The 18848-nt window shown below is 41.9% G+C and overlaps 1 protein-coding gene across 1 annotated transcript; it reads right to left on the bottom strand.

The window, feature by feature from the left end:
- On the bottom strand, positions 1-18742 carry DSCC1 (DNA replication and sister chromatid cohesion 1). Its single transcript, XM_032609807.1, has 9 exons — positions 18337-18742; positions 15699-15867; positions 13175-13309; positions 10890-10980; positions 8681-8819; positions 8171-8223; positions 7825-7979; positions 5288-5436; positions 1-2055 (listed from the first exon to the last, which is right to left on the bottom strand). Exons 1-9 carry the CDS (start codon positions 18513-18515, stop codon positions 1947-1949), a joined length of 1179 nt encoding a protein of 392 aa, XP_032465698.1. The 5' UTR covers positions 18516-18742; the 3' UTR covers positions 1-1946.
- Positions 18743-18848: the final 106 nt, after the last annotated feature.

Here is an 18848-nt window from a genome sequence, read left to right on the forward strand (position 1 = left end):
AACTTCGGACCAGATTTAACCTTGGCCTACCCCTTCCAACTGTCTTGGTGACAAGTTCATTAGCTAAGTTAAAATTTGAACTTTGGTCTAAACGAAAACACACTAGGAAAGTAAAGATGTAAAGGAACTTTATCAAGCATTCCAAAACCAGCCAGAGATTACTTGTAGTTTTCAAGAATTACCTGTGTCAGTGTCCTTTATTATAGGATTATAAACTACTGTTAGCATTCTTCATTTAGGATTAGTATTGAAATGGGTCTTCTTGAATTATAAACTTTAACACCATTTGGCATGGAAGATGGGGGGGATATTTAGGGAGATAGATGCAATTGGTTTAAAGAGAGGTCACTGGATTAAGGAAAGAATGGGAGACAAAGAAGCAGACAGGGAGTACGCAAACTTTCATCCCAGAGTGCATATCTGAGGTGGGAAGTAGATGGGCCCCTGGGCTGGACTCCTGGTGTCTGTCAAGTGAAGTAAAATTGAAGCTTTGTTTTCCCCCCTATAGGCCAAGCATAAAGCTAGTGGCAGAAGCTGACCTCTGCTGATGTAAAGAGATGAGGTGACCACTCCTGAGGTCAAGAAAATTCCCCTGACTGCACAGGCACAGGAAGGCTCCTTGGAGGTCAAAAAAGAGAGGGGTGCACCCATGATATGTGTGGACACATCCCCACAAGCCTCTGCGGTGGAATCCACCTTAGCAAAAAGTTGGGCACGCGTGTTAGGGAGTGTCCTAGAACAGGATAGATGTGGGAAAAGAAACAAGATAATTGGCCAAAGATAAACAAAGACCCAGAAAAACTGTCTTATGTAAGTGATTTAAATCACCTCTTTCCTGCGCTCCTCAGTAGGGAGGACACCCACACCCCATCTCTCTGAGTGTGTATTTCTGCCTTCTGTCTTAAACAATCTGTTTCTCTGTGTGCTCTCCCACTTGTGCCATGTCTCTAATAATAAACTTTGTACCTGTTTTTACAGTTTTTGCCTTCTAGAAACATTCTTGCTTTCAAACCGGGCAAGAGCCAGGGGAACTTTGCTTCTCGCCTCTAGCCCCTGGTGGACTAGTGGCTAGGATCCCTGGTTTTCATCCAGGTACCCAGGTTCAATTCCTGGGCAGGGAACTAAGATCTCTCTTTAGAACCGCTCACTGCTGTCTCTCTGAAATCATATCTACATCAGCCAGGTGAACAGGAGCAGCTGTCAAGCCAATTTCATCAATATAAATAACTAATTTAGATAAATGATATAGCATCATGTGACCTCCTGTTTGGGTACAAAGTCAAAAGTAGAGGGGAACTGACTTGAGAAATGACATTTAAGTGAATAAATAATTCTCTTCTAGGAAGCTATTTAGCTCTCTGAAAACTTTTAAATGTATTAATAATTAGAATGTCAAATCCTAATTAAAGAAATGCAATTTTAACTATAAAAAAAGCAAAACTGTTATTCTATAAATAAACCCACAAAGACTACTAAGAGACACTAAATATAGGAAATAACACTTTCTTTTGTCGTTGTTTTCACTGTGTACATAATACAAATATAACCTGAAAGATATACCCTATTACGTTTAAGGAAAAAAAGAGCAGTAGTTTTAAAATGCTTAAGATGAGGAGAAAAATGCCTCAAAAGGGCTTCCCTGGTGGCGCAGTGGTTGAGAGTCCGCCTGCCGATGCAGGGAACACGGGTTCGTGCCCTGGTCCGGGAAGATCACACATGCCGCGGAGCGGCTGGGCCCGTGAGCCATGGCCGCTGAGCCTGCGCGTCCAGAGCCTGTGCTCCGCAATGGGAGAGGCCACAGTGAGAGGCCCGCGTACTGCCAAAAAAAAAAATGCCTCAAAGAATTAGGTTTTTAAAAGTCTGGAATACAAATACATAAAAAGTCTTCTTATAACCAGCAACTTTACAATGCAACTTTAGTCGCAAAGACAAGACTGTTGTTCTTTTTAAGAAATGGGTCTTCTTGAGTTATAAACTTTAACACCGTTTTGAATCGAAGATCGAGAATATTTAGTGAGTAATGCACCAATGGTTTGCTTCTCTCCACACAAGTCTCTGTGGGAACAGTAAAAAAAAATTAATCAACATCATAAATATTCTAGGGAACATAACACAATTTTCACAGCACTAGCTATTTATATCTCTCTCCCCCAAATCCATCTTTCCAACAAACATAAGGGTGTGTATTTGTGGGAGAGATAGAGTAGGGAGAGATTACTAAGCCATAAGTGAACGAGGTACATCACATGCATGTATGATCTCCAACCTGCACGGTAAGAGTAATGTATTATTTAACCCCACGTTAGATATAAGGAAACTGAGGTTCAGGTGGTAAAGGATGGAGCCAAGTTTTGCAGCCGGCTCTGTAGGTCTCCAAAGTCTGGGTTTTTTCCATTGTATCACACAGGCTTCCAAATCAGACATAAAAGCAATGTGATACAGTGGGGTCTAGACTCAGAGAACCTGGATACCCGGTTACCTGTGTGAGCTTATCTAGGTTACCTACCCTACCTGAATTTTAGCTTCCTCTTCTGTACCTCAAAGGAGAGAAGACTTTTACTGGAACATCATGAGGGAAGGGAAGATATGGGAGGACCTGAGCTGGAGAAGGGATCAAGGAAAGATCACACAGGACCTTGAAGAACATGAGAGGGAGTTGTAATTTAATTGTACATATAATGGGAAGCCAGTGGAGGGTTTTATTTCGTAGAAAAGCATAATGTGATCTAAGTTTTACATAATGGAGGCAATGAGTTGATGATTATGGAAGCTAGGTAGTAAGTACATGGAGGGTTCCTTATATTTTACTGCTACTTTTGAATGTTTAAAATTTTCCAGAAGTTTAAAAGGGGGGAGAGGAGAAGGGAGCAAAAACTAAAATAGGGAGACCAATCAGAGGCAGGTATGAGATGATCCATCAGGATTTGCTCAAAGTTTGAAACAGGGGGCAAGAGAAAAAAAGGAAGATTTCTAGACATTTTGCTTGGGTAACTGGATTAATGGTAGTGCTGATAGCTGAGATGAGGGTGATGGGGTTAGGACAAGGGGAATCAACAGTTCCATTATGAGCATGTTTGAAATTCCTATTAGATATCCAAGCAGAAATTTAGATTAGGTAACTAGATGTAAGAATCTGGAGCTCAGGAAAAAGGTCAAGTACGAAGATAAAATTAGGAAGTCACTGGGCTTACATGAGGGCACCAAAAGAAAAAACACAAAATGAAAAGAAGATAGCCAATAATAGAATGCTAGAGCACTCCGACATTTAAAGATTGGGAAAACAAGGAGACATCAGCAAGAGATGGAAAAGGAGCTGCCTTGGGGGAGAAGGGAGAAGGCTGGTGTGTTTCAAGTAGGAAGTGGTCCACTGCATCAAATAGTGTTAAGAGGCCAAGTAAACAAGGACAGACAATTGACCACTGAATGTAAAAAAGATAGATGCCATTGGGCTAAGGATCTGTCATTGGGTTAAGGAAAGAATGGGAGACAAAGAAGCAGAGAGTGAGTACACAAACTTTTAAAGGGAGCTTTCTTGTGAAGGAGAGCAGAGGACGTGGGGTACCGTAGACTGTTATTTTTTTTTTTTAAGATGAACAGTACTGCAGAATACTGTTCATAGTGATACATGTGTTGCTGGCCATAATCCAGTTGGTGGGAGACGTTGATAACACAACACGGGAAGGGACAACTAGAGGATCCTTTTAACAAGGCCAGAGGGGATGGATCTAGCGCAGAAGGAGGGTTGGCCTTAGGAGCAAGGACAGTTCATGCATCACACAGGATGGACGGCAGAGCAAGTGTGTGCCCACACAGGAGGCTGGCAGACTAGGCCATGGGAAAGGAGGTAGTTGTCTTGACTTGTCTGCTTCTGTTTTCTCAAGAAATACGGTCGTGGGCTTCCCTGGTGGTAGAGTGGTTAAGAATCTGCTTGCCAATGCAGGGGACACAGGTTCGAGCTCTGGTCTAAGAAGATCCCACATGCCGCGGAGCAACTAAGCCGTGTGCCACAACTACCGAGCCTGCGTTCTAGAGCGCGAGCCACAACTACTGAGACCATGCGCCACAACTACTAAAGCCCACGCGCCTATAGCCCGTGCTCTGCAACTGCAACAAGGGAAGACACCGCAATGAGAAGCCCGCGCACTGCAATGAAGAGGAGACCCTGATCGCCTCAACTAGAGAAAGCCCATGCACGGCAATGAAGACCCAATGCAGCCAAAAAAGAAAATACGGTCATAAGCTGAGGATGAAGAGGAAACGGGGTATTGCTGCTATGAAAAGAGAAAAAAAGATGTAAAGTAAGTTCCAATGGTTGAAAAGTTTCATGAGGAAATGGTGCCTTGTCAGGGGCCCTGCTAATTACCACTTAAGTTTTTAAGTGAGACTAGCAAGTCACACTGTGTCATTTCTCTCCAGGAAATTTCAGCTGCCCTGGTGCAGGTACAGAGTAAACAGAAAGTTGGGTTTAATCTTTGCAGATTTTTGCCAATGAGGTATGACAAGACACAGAGATAGGGTGCAAAGAGTAGAGCGGGTACAGTAAGAGAAAGACTGACCCTGGAAAGCAAGCCGGGGAAAGAGAAGAGAGAGGCCCTGAAAGGCGGGAGATGCAGTGAGGAAGTGGTAGTGTTTATTAGTGGCTTTGAGATTGGTTCTACAAGCAGTGGCTTCAGGGCTAACTTGTTCTTCCACAGGCTGGCTTCTACCAGAATGTTAAAGTAAGGGCGTGGGAAAGAAAGAAGGTGGCCATCAGAGAGGGGTGCTTGCCTTAGAGTCATAGGAGGGTATATAGTTGACTGTCCCTCTATGAGTTGCAGTTTGAAAGGAGAAGAGCAACGAAGTGATTCTAGAAGCAGTAGTAAGGAAGAGAGATGACACATACCCCACCCTCCCAGATCAGCAGTTGTGAAGAATGATAGAGAAGACAGCCACCACTGGAGAAAGTTTGGAAGGAAGCAGTGTCTTCCAGGAATACTCAAAAAAAAAAATTCTGATAATCTAAAACCCTATGCCACTCATCATAAGAACAGTCAAAATCCATTTGTGGGTTTCCCTGGTGGCGCAGTGGTTGACAGTCCGCCTGCCGATGCAGGGGACACAAGGTTCGTGCCCCGGTCCAGGAAGATCCCACATGCTGCGGAGCGGCTGAGCCCGTGAGCCATGGCCGCTGAGCCTGCGTGTCCGGAGTCTGTGCTCTGCAGCGGGAGGGGCCACAGCGGTGAGAGGCCCGCGTACCGTTAAAAAAAAAAAAAAAAAAAAAAAAATCAATTTGTAAGAAATTACTTACTCAATATATGGAGCAATATCTTCTTCTGTCCACTTCTCCCTCAGAGAGAAGAGACTGTTAAACCGTTCCTGATTATCCTCAGGCAAATCATCTACTTTCAGCAAAAATATGATTTCTGGTCTTGAGTGTCTATCCACCAAGGCTAAACCCTGTAAGAAATGAGAAAAAGGACAGTTCAAGTAATGGTCTGACGTTTAAAAATGACTCATTTACCTTACGTTTAGCTTAGCCCAAGGTATTTTATTAAAACATCATCCACATGAAACTTACACAAACTACCCAGAAACTTACAATAGCCTTTTTCATAAAAGAGCTCCTCTAAGCAGTGACTTACTTGTAACCTGGCTTTTACTACCACCAATTTCTTGAGATGGCTCTAGTTCTAAAGGTCACTGATGACCTGTCGTTGCCAAATCCAGTGGGCCCTTTTCTTGGATTCATCTCGCTAGACCCGTTTATTTTGTTAGTGTTGGTCACTCCTTCCTCTAAGCCTTTAAGCCTGCATCACGATCTCATTGTTTTTCTCCTAACTTGATGTTGTAGTTCCCTGGCCCCCTACCCCATCCCGCTACTTGTTTCACCGTCACTGTCCTAGGTAACCTCTCTAAACCCGTAACTTCAACCACCACTTACTTACAAATATTACAGTCATCAGCAAGTATCTTCAACTCAAATCCCTCTTCCAAGCACCAGACCTCTATATCCAAACCTATATATGCACTCATTGTGTTTGTCATCCAAACCTGTTCTCATCCTGCTCATCCTAGGAAACCAAGGCATCATCCTAGATTCCATTATTCAAACCCCACATGTAAGTGGTCACTAAATCATATAGATTTTAAGGCCTTAACATTTCTCTATCCTTTCCCCATCACCTATTTCTTTGGCCAATACTCTCTTAGTTAGGAGTAAAGTGTTGGAAACCTAAATTTTTCATAATCTAGCTAACCTTCCATCAATCCATCCTCATTACTGTCATAGTGTTCTTTCCAAAAGGCAAAACTCATCAGGTAGCATTTCTAACTGATGCCACTCAATGGCCCCAAAGAGCTTTCTAGATAGAGTTGAAATTCCTTAGCACAGTCCATAGTGTCCTTCACCAACTCACCAGCACCCTTCTCTCCAGTCATGCATCCCTACTGTGTGTCCCAATTTTTATCTCTCCATGCTCTCCTGGAACCTTGTCTCTGCCCTTCCGTCTAGAGTAACACATGATCCTTTCATACTCGGCAGCTAAAACATTCATTCCTTCAGAAAATCATCCCTGATTGACCAGTCAGATGGATAAGCCCCTTCATTTGCTCCCATAATACCTTGTGCATGCTTTTCCCATGGCACAGATCACTCTACATTGTCAGAAGAGATATATACATGTAATGTGCACCCCCACTGCCGGACCCCAGGCTGAGGACCTAGACGGCACCTTGTGTGACGTTTTCTGCTCAGCATCTAGCAAGGTGTTTAGACATAAAAGGAACTCTGTAAATATTGAGCAAATACTTTCACTTATTTAATAAATTCTCTTTGAGCATATACTACATGCCAGGCAGTATGCTATATATTGGCAAGCAACAGTGAAAAAAATTCTATTAAAGTGGAGAGCAGGGAACCACATAATGAAACATTTTTCTGAAGCTAAGTGAGAGTACCATGAAGGAGAAATCCAGGGTGCCATGGAGAGTAAAACAGGAAGTATTTTTTTTTAGAGTAAAGGAAGGCCTCCTTGATGAAGTGACTCAAAGATGTGTAGGAGGTGGCCAGGTGAAACTGGGGAGAAGTTTATTCTACAACAAAAAGCTTTGTGTAAAAGTCCTAAGGTAGGAAAGAGCTTGATGATCTTAAATCCGAAAGAAGGCTGGTATGCAGTAGACAGGAGAGAAAGTATCAAGAGATGAAGCTTACAGGGGATGGTATGAAGAGCCTTGTAGACCAAGATTTTACATATTTTATTGTAAAATATTATTTTATATTAAAATACTCTGGATTTTATATCTTAAATGCAATGGGAAATCATTAAAGTGATTTAAGCGAAGTTCATCTAATCTGATGGACATTTTTGAAAGATCATTTTAGTAGCACCGCAGAGAATGGATTGGAGGTGGGCAGTTAAAAGTACAGAAGGCCCGCTTCGGGATGCTATTGTGAGCCAAACTTGATAGTTTCAGCTAAGACAATGCTGATGGAAATGGAGAGAAAAGGAACAAAATGAGATACACCAGGTGGGAACCAGGATAAACTGTAAATGGGCCCTGAGTGATCTCACTGAGTTGAACAAATGTTCTAAAACTAGACTGTGGTGGCTGGTAACTCATTAAATTTACTACAAATCACCCTTTTCAAAAGGGTGAACTGTGATATGTAAATTACACTTCAATAAAGTGGGATTTTGGGGGGTTTTTTAAGGATTTTTGTGATGTAGAATGCACTCCTAATGCGGGGCTAGGAAAATAAACAGGCTCCAAATTCAGTTCCAATACAGGCTTCATTTCACCTAGCAACCTGCTGAGTTATGGAGGTAATCACCATCGCTGCCTTACCTTAAGCTGATCGAGCCTAGTTATCACTCCTTCAGGAACACTCTGTTGCCACACTTCTTGAAACTCAGCGAGATTGAATTTCACTGCATTCTGAAGTAGCATTTCTGCTGTAGCTCTGCAGATTTTATCTGCACTCAATTCAAAATAAACTTCACCTAAGGAAAACGTATCAAAGAGAGTTTCATATGGTCCTCTGACAATTAATTATACTACTCATTTTTATACACAACTCATCTCCCATCACCCTATGGAGTTCTTATTTTTAACAGGAAGACACTTGAAAAAGGCATACCAATTTTAACACATAAGAGTTAAAATACCCATTAAAATACTTTCCCAATCTTACCTTCCTCCGTATATCTCTTTCCATAACATTTAAGACAGTGTCCGATCATTTCCCTGAAAAATTTTAAACACTTTTTTGAAAAGTTTTTCACATATTTATACATTATCCTTTAAACACCATTGCTAACTAGAAACTAAGATATAAATTTGAAATAACTAAAGGATTTTGGTTGCCAAGTATAAAACTTTACATTAGAAACTAACTAAAATACACTGGACAGTTACTATATACCAGGTCCCATGCTAAATATTTTTACACAAATTATATGAGCATACCTTTATTATAAAATAGCTTAAATTATTCCTTTATATTTTTTATGGCAGAGAAAAAAAAGATACACATTTATTCACCCCAATGACCAAAATTCCCAAGTCCTTCTTGGTTGTATATTCTTTAGATTTCTATAAGATATCAAAATATAAATAGTCTATGCCCTGGGTTTAGTCCTACCCTGAAAATAATTTTCTTCCCCTTAAGGAAATCTGGAAGGACAATGAATAACATACTTACTCTGTCTCTAATGGTCCAAGTTCCTGAAGGCATGTATTCAAGGGAACTTTACTAAAAGACCAAGATTCAGAATCCACAAGCTGAGTTATGTGATTCAGAAGTTTCATCTCATAATCAAATTCAAGAATCCTCCAATAACCTACAAATTCCAAAAGTTATATTTACCAAAGGACATTTTAAACAAATGAATTGGCTGATAGACCGATAAAGCAGCAGTAAACTCTTGCCCACTGCAAAAAAGAGACATGAAAAGCCTTAGCTTTCTTTATAAACAATGCTTCTGTTTATGCTTGTCTCCTGATCATTACAAATTGTGTCTTATGGGAGATCAGATGGTTTTTAAAGAGTACTTTTCATATGACTAACATTTTGATGTTTTTTCAAGTGCTTTAATACTCAATTATCTCACAATAATCTTGTCGTTCTAAATGGAAATGTGGAAACCTGTAGCTGGTACAGTCATTTCATTAGAACGTCATACAAATGAGGTGAAGGTCATAAGTTGGATATCCCACACAGTGATCTCTGCTATGGGGCACTGCCATGGTTACAACCCTCATCTCAGCGATCTTGGATGCTCATAACGAAGTCTAGATCATTTAAGAGATAACAGACTCAGAAGTACAATGTGGACCAGCGGCAAAATAAAAGCTGAGCCTCAAGACACATTTCCCTATTCCTGTGAAAGACTATGAAATGCCATCTTATAACCAAAGGCACTACCACCACCCCTGGAGAAACAAATCACATACACACCCACCAATTCAAGTACACTCACACCAAGGGAGAATGTTCCTATTCTTACTCTGAAAAAATAAAGGCAATGTTAAAAAATGGAACGCGTGATGTAAAACTGAAAAAGAAAACTAGGAAAAAATAATCTTTGCATCCCCACACACACATACCCCCCAAAATGTTATCCATTCCCATGCAATAAGTGAATAATACAGAGGGCTGCATTAAGCCCATTGGTTTTTTTTTTTTAACCTTAACATTCATGGTACCCCCTATACCATAGTAATTAGCAGCAGGCATCTACAATTAGAAACTTTATGCCCGATGATTAGGACCAAATGTGTCTCAAGGAACCACAACAAAGAGCTAAGTGTTTCCAGTTAGTTATAAAGTCATCTGCAGCTGCTTCACTCAGCAGAATTCACCACATTTGAGAGTTACAGTCTCACAAAAGCTTATCTTGCTTAAAAGATTTAGGAGTGCATCCACCAAACCATGCCAATTTCCTCCTTTCTAACACATGGGTGCAGAATTAAGCTGCTTCTCTGGGCAAGCTTAAGAGGGCTGAAAAAGGGCTTCCCTGGTGGCGCAGTGGTTGAGAGTCCACCTGCCAATGCAGGGGACACAGGTTCTTGCCCTGGTCCGGGAAGATCCCACATGCCGCGGAGCGGCTGGGCCCGTGAGCCATGGCCGCTGGGCCTGTGCATCCGGAGCCTGTGCTCCGCAACTGGAGAGGCCACAACAGTGAGAGGCCCGCGTACCACCAAAAAAAAAAAAAAAAAAAGAGGGCTGATAAATGCACACAAACATCTACTCAAGTATTACTGCAGGCCCAGATGCCGGAAAAAAAAAATAGCTCCTACTCTACCACTCCAGACCAGGAGATAATCAAAATACAAGATAGTACTGGGCTTCTCCATTAACCCCTGAGACCAACACATACCACTACAACTTTTATACAGGTTTCTTACATAAACTACTTAACACATTTAAAAGTATGTTGAGTTATCACAAGAAGAAACACATCTTCCAAGCAATTTGGAAATACAGTGAGTTAATTCTGAACCAGGAGTTCAAGTACCTGGGTTTTATGCCTTATCCTGTCACTAACTCAACATGGAACCCTGGACAGGTCCGTTTCCCTTCCTAGGCCTTAGTTTCCTCACCTATTGAAAACAATGAAGGGATTAGACTACCTGATATCTAAGACCTTTCCTGATCTAATATGGTTCTTCTATTACCACTCAGTCCAAAGAAAAAGGCCTGTAAGGAGTAGAAAAAGTCACTGGTCAGAGACTGTAAAGGTGATCACACGTAGTCTCTACCCCACACCCCAAAATACAAATATCATCTCTGAGCCCAAAAGAAGGTTAAATAAATAGCATGGAACAGCAACAAACAGGTGAAGATGTCCAAAAATGTCTCTCATATGATGCCCAATTCCATCATTATTAATAATAGTAAGTTATGCTACCTCCAATCTCACAGGCATTTAGAACTTGTAACTGGGCCATTATTTCTTCCTCACTTGCCTGAATTTGATCAAGCAAATCTTCAGTTGTATACTGAAACAAGAAAACAGGAAAAAAAAAAAAAAAGCAAGCACATTTTAAGGCCAAAGAATTTTTTTAGACTTATTGAATAAATGAATAGAAGAGATTAAGGCAAGGTACCCTAGTTTAATTTCTTTTATTAATCTGTAATGATTACTACATAAAATCAGTGGATTCTTAGAAGAAAACAGGATAACTGTGATGTTGGATGTGGCAATGGTTTTAGATATGATGCCAAAAACACAAGCAACAAAAGACAGATAATGTGGACTTCATCAAAATGAAAACTTGTGTATTTCAAAACATCATCAACACAAAAGGACAAATACTGTATGATTCCACTTACATGGGAGATTTGGCATAGACAAATTCACAGAGACATGAAGTGGAATAGTGGTTGCTGGAGGTTGAGAGGCAGGGGAAACTGGGGAGTTAGTGTTTAATAGGTACAGAGTTTCAGGTTGGGAAGATGAAAATTTTCTGTAGATGGATACTGGTGATGGTTGCAGAGCAATGTGAGTGTATGTAATGCCACAGAGCTGTACAGGTCAAAATGGTTAAAGTGGTAAATTTTATGTTCTGTTTATTTACCTCAATTTTAAAAAATCAAGAAAAGGCGACTCATAAAATAGGAGAAAATATTTGCATATCATCTATCTGTCAAGGAGCTTATATTTAGATTATATAAAGAACTCTCCTATAATTTAGTAATAAATAGATAAATAACCCAATTAAAAATTGGGCAAAGGGGTTTCTGTATAGGCATTCTCCAAAGATATAGAAATAGTCAACAAGCACATGAAAAGATGCTCAACATCATTAGTCATCAGGGAAGTGCACATCAAAACCACAGTGATACCACTTCAAACCCATTAGGATGGATACAGAAAAGACAGATAGAAACAATTGCTATCTAGGATGTGGAGAAACTGGAACCCTCATACAATGGAAATGTCAAATAGTGCAGCCACTTTGGAAAACAGTCCGGGAGTTCCCCAAAAGGTTATACAGAGTAAGCACAGGGCCCATCAATTTCACCCTTAGGTATGTATGTATGTATGTATGTGTGTGTGTGTGTGTGTGTGTATATATATATATATATATATATCCAAGAATAATGAAAACATAGGTTCCCTAGAAACTTGTACATGAACGTTCACAACAGTGTTATCCATAATTATTAAATAATCAATAATATTCAAAAAGTAGAAACTACCTAAATGTCCATCAACTGATGAATGGATGAATAAACTATGGTATATCCATAAGATGGGGTACTATTCAGCAGTAAAAAGGAACTACTGATGCATGCTACAACATGAACGAACCTTGAAAACAGCATGCTAAGTCAAAGAAGCCTGTCGGAAAAGGCCACTTACTGATTCTATTCATGTGAAAGGTCCAGAAGAGGCAAATCAATAGAGACAGAAAGTAGATTAGTGGCTGCCTAGGGTGGAGGTGGGAGAGAGAAGGAGGGAAAGGTAGGATTAGAAATTAACAGCTAAGGGGTACAGGGTTTCTTTTGGGGGTGGTGAAAATATTCTAAACTTCATTGTGATGACTGCACAACTCTGTTAATGTACTAAAAACCGGTGGATTATATACTTTAAAATGAGTAAATTGCTTGGTATATGAATTATATCTCAATAAAGCTGTTACAAAGAAAAAAATTCAATCAGTCAAACTTCTAATACAAATATGGTCTTCAGAATACCAGGAGAGTTCTATAACTTTGAATTACATTTAAAACTTAAATTTTTTTTTACCTGGTTTATAAATATTTTTCCATACTTCCAGGAATTAGTCCATTCTGACTTTCCATTTTCATAATGTCTTTTCTCAAGAGCCCCTAATTATAACTTTTAATTAAATAAATTATCTTAACCTCTAAAAAACTATTATTTCTTAGTTAGGGACATGAGAAGCTTTCAGCTACATAAATGTCACCGTGATATCTAGGACTTGCTTTAAAATACTCCAGAAAAAGACAAAAAACAAAAAAGGTGGAAGGCAGCAGGTGGACAGAATAAATAAGATTGACAAAATATTGACAGATGTTCGAGAGTGATGAATATATGGAGATCTTTCTGTTTTGGGGTATGTTTGAAATTTACATAATATGAACTTTAAAAAGAAGTCAGCATTAAGTGTCTCTATAGCTCTATTTTTTAAATTCCAAATTAAAAAATGAAAATACTAGTCTTACTTTTGAGTGATTTGAATCCTTTTCTTTTTGACTGTCAGGTCCTTCATAGGTATTTTCCATCAAAAGTTTCTTTAGCTTCTTTAATTTAGGTCTACATCTTCTTAATTCCCAGTAATTATTAGAAAAACCAAAGATCTAGAAATTACAAATACATCATAATCATTTAGGGGCCATTCTAAAAGAAATCTTCATATAAAATTTCAACCAACCCATCTGCCCTCCACAAGAAGCAAGAAAAGGGAGCCAAAGTATTCCTTCTGTTGAGAAGGCCCCCGTCCAGCCATCTCAAGCAGATGGATGGGTATCTTCAGGTAACATCTTTTCAATCCCCAGTTAAGGAGACTGCCAACATAGTGAGAATGGATAATTAAGCTCCATATCTCAAGTATACGCTGGAAACTAGAGTATGCCCAGAAAAGAATGACCAGGATGGTGAGAATTCTGCAAACCAGGTAGAAACACAGAAGAATATCTTTAGGCTGACAAACAGAAAACAAAGAAAAAGCATTATCACTCTCTTCAAACAATTAATATATGATAAAGGGAAGGGAGGGAACCCTTGTTCTGTGTTGCTCATTATGTTAAGGAAGAAAGACTCCTATTCAATACAAGAACTTCCCACTAGTTAGAATTGCAACTAATTCCTTATGGACTTGTGAAACAGTGAGAGGCTTATCACTTAAAGAAATCCAGGTGACAGTGGCTAAATGATGGATGAATATTTCTTATCTCTCTCTGTATCTCCAGGATTTGCCCAATGTCTAGCACTTAGTAGGTGCCCAATAACTGTTTCACATGAAAGAAGGGAAAAAGGCAGAAATGGATTGTCTCCTTCCAGCTCTAACATGCAAGGTCAGGGAATGCATCTACTCTAAAACTAGTAGAAGCCTTGATTGACAACACAAGGCCCAGAGCCTAATGCAGATGCTGCTGAATCTGAGAAAAGTTTAAGGACCAAAACACAAAGATTGATTTCATCCACAGTTCACAAATTGGCAGCCTGCTGGCTGTATCCAATGCACAAATGGTGTGTACTTTTGTGTTGGGGAAAAAGGGAGGTTTAGTATAGAGTTTTCATTAGTTGCCAACATCGAAAAATAAGATGTTGCCCCCCAAAATCTAAATTTTAAGCTTCACTTGGACAAAGGAAATCAGAAGATCTGGCAATGCTGGGCCTGCTTTCCCACAAGGCCAAGAAGTGCCCATGCACTTACTTGGGGCTTGTGTGCGCCAATCTACCATAGATCCCCCACTCCCTATTACTCCTGAGACTGGGTATCCACTACCATTTACCAACACCAGTCTGCTTTGCTCACGTGCATTCCTTACCCAGGCTTTTTAGGCATCTAAAATGCAACCACCCATTTAAAAACTCTAGTTAGTAGAGCTTTGTTAAGTTTTACTCAGTCTCAGAACACAGAATTCCCATAAGAGCTCAAAGATACTCACAGGTGTTGTTATACCCTCCCAAAACCCTACAAAAAAACAAAATACAATATTTACTGGCAGCTCTTCTGTTCTAGCAACATATATGAATCACTGAAATGTCCCAGTATTTTCCCTTATTTCTATTCCAATTCTGTTTTTAGGAAGTAGCTGGCCTAAAGTTTAATAGGTTTAAGGGCTGTGCTTTGATTGTATATATGTAACAATTTAGCCAGGATGGAAACTTTGGTTTGGTATCTGCCAACAGATACCAAACTGTTGCCAACTGCCAACAGCAGTCTCCAAAATAATTAAAAATTTGTTATACATGGCTATGAATAGTAATGAACTAAACTAATTTCAAAGGTGAAAAACACACTTCCCTCAGAAACAAATTTCTTCATTTCTCTACCTCATCTAATGCACTAGTTATGGTTTGAGGGAGTTCTTTCAAAACCTATCCATGGTAAAACTTTTTTTTTTTTTTTTTTTTTTTTTTTCGGTAACCGGGCCTCTCACTGTTGTGGCGTCTCCCGTTGCGGAGCACAGGCTCTGGACGCGCAGGCTCAGTGGCCATGGCTCACGGGCCCAGCCGCTCCGCGGCACGTGGGATCCTCCCAGACCGGGGCACGAACCCGTGTCCCCTGCATCAGCAGGCGGACTCTCAACCACTGCGTCACCAGGGAAGCCCCATGGTAAAACTTTTAAAATGAGTCACCTAATAGCAGATTTTCTATATTACAGAAAATGGTCAGCTTATCTGGGACTTAAAAATCAGATTGGGATAAGAAAGACAACTTTACGCGACTCTGAACAAACAAAAATAATGCTGAGAAATTTCAAATTTCATTAGGGAACTTTTCAGATTCTCTATGATTGTACATTCCACACCTCAAGTTTGTTTGTTTTGGCCATGCTGTGCGGCATGCAGGATCTTAGCTCCCCCGACCAGGGATCCAACCCTTGCCCCCTGTATTGGGAGCACGGAATTTTAACCACTGGTCCACCAGGGAAGTCCCACACCTCGGGTTTTTAATTAAACGCAAGATTGGCACATGTGTTGTCATTCTCACATAAATCAGGAGACAGAAGACAGTACCTCAGTGTGAATAATGTTACACTGTGTCTCTTCCATCTTCATCTGGTCTGGAGTTTTACAACCAGGAATAAAAAGCAACATATTGGAAGTGTCTGCTATTTTCAAGTCATATGTTTTGTCTTTACTGCACAGAACGGCCTTCTCATCCTTATCACCACGAATCACAAGACTGCAGGAAAGTGGGAAAAGAAAATACTTGGTTTACTGAGACACCAATGGACATCTTCATTATAAACAGTTCCAAAATCCCCTAGGCTTCTAGAATTTAAAGCTAAGTCTTAAGGCTGTGTCTGGCCCCTGCTCTCACAGCCCTCCCATGAGCTCCACAGAGCAAGGCCTGGGCCAATTGAGACCCAGAGGGGCAGCCGGTGGCCTCACTAAGGAAAAATAATTCCACATGGGCAAAAAAGATCCAAGGAGGCCAAGAGGCCAAATGTTTCCACGTGGCATCTTTGTGCAAACTGCTGGGAAAAGCTTCCAAAAGCTTCAGTCAAGATTTCACAACTTTCTAAAATTACTGAAGCAATACTTCTCAAACTTATGTGTAGGCACGTTAGGGACCCCTGTTAAAAAGCAGATCAGGATGCAGTATGCCTGGGATGGGACCTAGGACTCTGCAATACTAATAAGCTCCCAGATGATGACCATGCTGCTGGTCCTGGTACCCACCCAAGAGTTGTCCTTGTTTTGGCCTGAGTATCCCCTAACAATCAAAGGAGCACAACCTGGCCTAATCGTCACCTATGCTGCAAAGAAATCGGGACCCTGAGAAAAGAAAGCTGCAATGTTGAATGAAAAATATGAAAATGGTATGTTTACAAACTAAACTAAATGATGTCTCTGACAAAGGGTCACAGGTGGAAAAAAGCAAGAAGAAGGAAGAGGGGAAGGACAAAAGTGAGGAGGTGGAAGAAGAAAATGATAAAGATAATGGAGATGACAAAAAAGGAGCTGATTCTAGTAGTTTTCCTTGTCTATAAAGTATTTAAACCTTCTGTACACAATTCATTTCTTTTAAATAAATAATAAAAACCCTGAAATAGAAGACTGAAAATATTTTTTTAAAACCAATCCTTTGGGGCTTCCCTGGTGGCGCAACGGTTGAGAGTCCGCCTGCCAATGCAGGGGACGCGGGTTCGTTCCCCGTCCGGGAGGATCCCACATGCCGCGGAGCGGCTGGGCCTGTGAGCCATGGCCGCTGGGCCTGCGCGTCCGGACCCTGTGCTCTGCAACGGGAGAGGCCGCAACAGTGAGAGGCCCGCGTACCGCAAAAAAAAAAAAAAAAAAAAAAACACTAATCCTTAAGTGAAAATAAAAGGTTTTTTAAAGCTTCTTGGTGCTAACATTTAATAGTCCCAAGTACCTACTCTTTAACATTTATTTCCACGTGGCACTATCCCTGCTTTCAAATATTTCGTTTAAAACAACTACCCCTTCCTTCTACAAAAAAAAAAAAAAAAAAATTAAAACACACATTTTCATTCTGGTTTGTCAGCTAATTAACTATAGCTGGACAAAGAAGGTCCTCGCACCTGAAGTCTTTTCTCAAATTCCTGCCAACTCAGCTGGGATGAAAACCCATGAGTGACGTTCTCCTTCAGTTCCCTTAAAGATACATTATTGCTAGCATCTGAAGACTGGCCAGTTAACTATAACACGGCTAGATGAGTAAAGTAGGCAAAGTGAAAGCCTGAAGGATTCAATTAAAAAAGCATAAAAGAGAACAAACGATACCTAATAAAATACAGGTGTGGGAGGAACAACAGAGCAGAACAGAATTAAACCAGAGTCCCTAACTCCTCACTTCCCTCATTTCCAGGGACTGCACAAAGTTGAGAGAACGGACTTCTCCTGGTTTTGCTTTGTTTTGTTTTGTTTTTGCGGTACGCGGGTCTCTCACTGCCGTGGCCTCCCCCGTTGCAGAGCACAAGCTCCGGACGCGCAGGCCCAGCGGCCATGGCTCACGGGCCCAACCGCTCCGCGGCATGTGGGATCCTCCCGGACGGGGAACGAACCCGCGTCCCCTGCATCGGCAGGCGGACTCTCAACCACTGCGCCACCAGGGAAGCCCTCCTCTGTTTTTCAGCCCATGGTCTTGCAGCAAATGTGTAGCTGACCTAGAATTAGAAAACAGCTTCCGATCCCCACTGAGCGACCCCAAGCAAGTCTGTTTTTTGAGGGCCTTCCACAATTACCAAGTCTGTAAAAACAGCTTTACACTCATTCCCCCCAAGTCCTATCTACTGAGTAAAATACATATAAGTAGCAGGCAAGAGGGACTCCCTAAATACTGGTTATTACCATTGGACTTTCAGAATGGCAAAGCGTTCTGTGCAGTGCCTGGTCTCACTGTTAACATCTCCAAAACTTCCCCGAGGTTCTATTTCCGGACTTGTTTCCGCTGACAGAGGCCTCCAAGACCAGCCGGACTAGTCCAGCTAACTGGACGGATTAAAAGTGGCGCGGACTCCTCGGGAAAAGGCAGCCAGCTGGGGATCAGGTCACCGACCTGCTGCGAGGGACGTGGTCAAATCAATGCACCTCTCTGGCCCAGTTTCCCCATCCTGTGTTTCCCCGCAGGAAAATCAGAAGGTGGATGGCACGAGGCTGGAGGCGGCAGGTCCCGGCCCCGGCTCACCTGTGTCCTGCCTCAAGCTGCTGGCACAGCGAGGGCTCCAACTCGAGCAGGCAGAAGTCGCCGGCGGCTGCGCTGGCCCCGGGGCCGAAGCCCAGGCAGTGCACGGTGGGCAGCAGCTCGGCCGCGTTCAGCTTGGCGATCTGCAGGGTCGCGTCCACCTCGTCGCGGGTCCTCCTCATCGCTGCGCGGGGTCGGGGGGGGGTCCCGCGGTGCGCGAGGGGCCGCAGGTTTAAGACACGAGAATGAAGCTCCCCGAGAGGAAGCGACCCGGCGAAACAAGAAATAGAACTGCGCCTGTTTTAAAAGCGCGCCTAGGCGGCTGGGGGCGTGTTTCCGGGGCGGAGCGTGCCGCGGGGGCGTCCCCGAGAGAGTCCGAAATCTTCCCGGACTCGTGCCCCGCCGAGGACTGCCGGGTCATCCCAGGCCGAGCAGCGGCTGCTGGAAGAAAACCCGGCCTCCTCGGGGAGCTCTCGGCGGAAGCTGGCGGGAGATGAGCTGCGACCCCGCGGGGC

This window comes from Phocoena sinus, chromosome 17, assembly GCF_008692025.1.
Source record: "Phocoena sinus isolate mPhoSin1 chromosome 17, mPhoSin1.pri, whole genome shotgun sequence".
Classification (NCBI taxonomy): Eukaryota; Metazoa; Chordata; class Mammalia; order Artiodactyla; family Phocoenidae; genus Phocoena; species Phocoena sinus.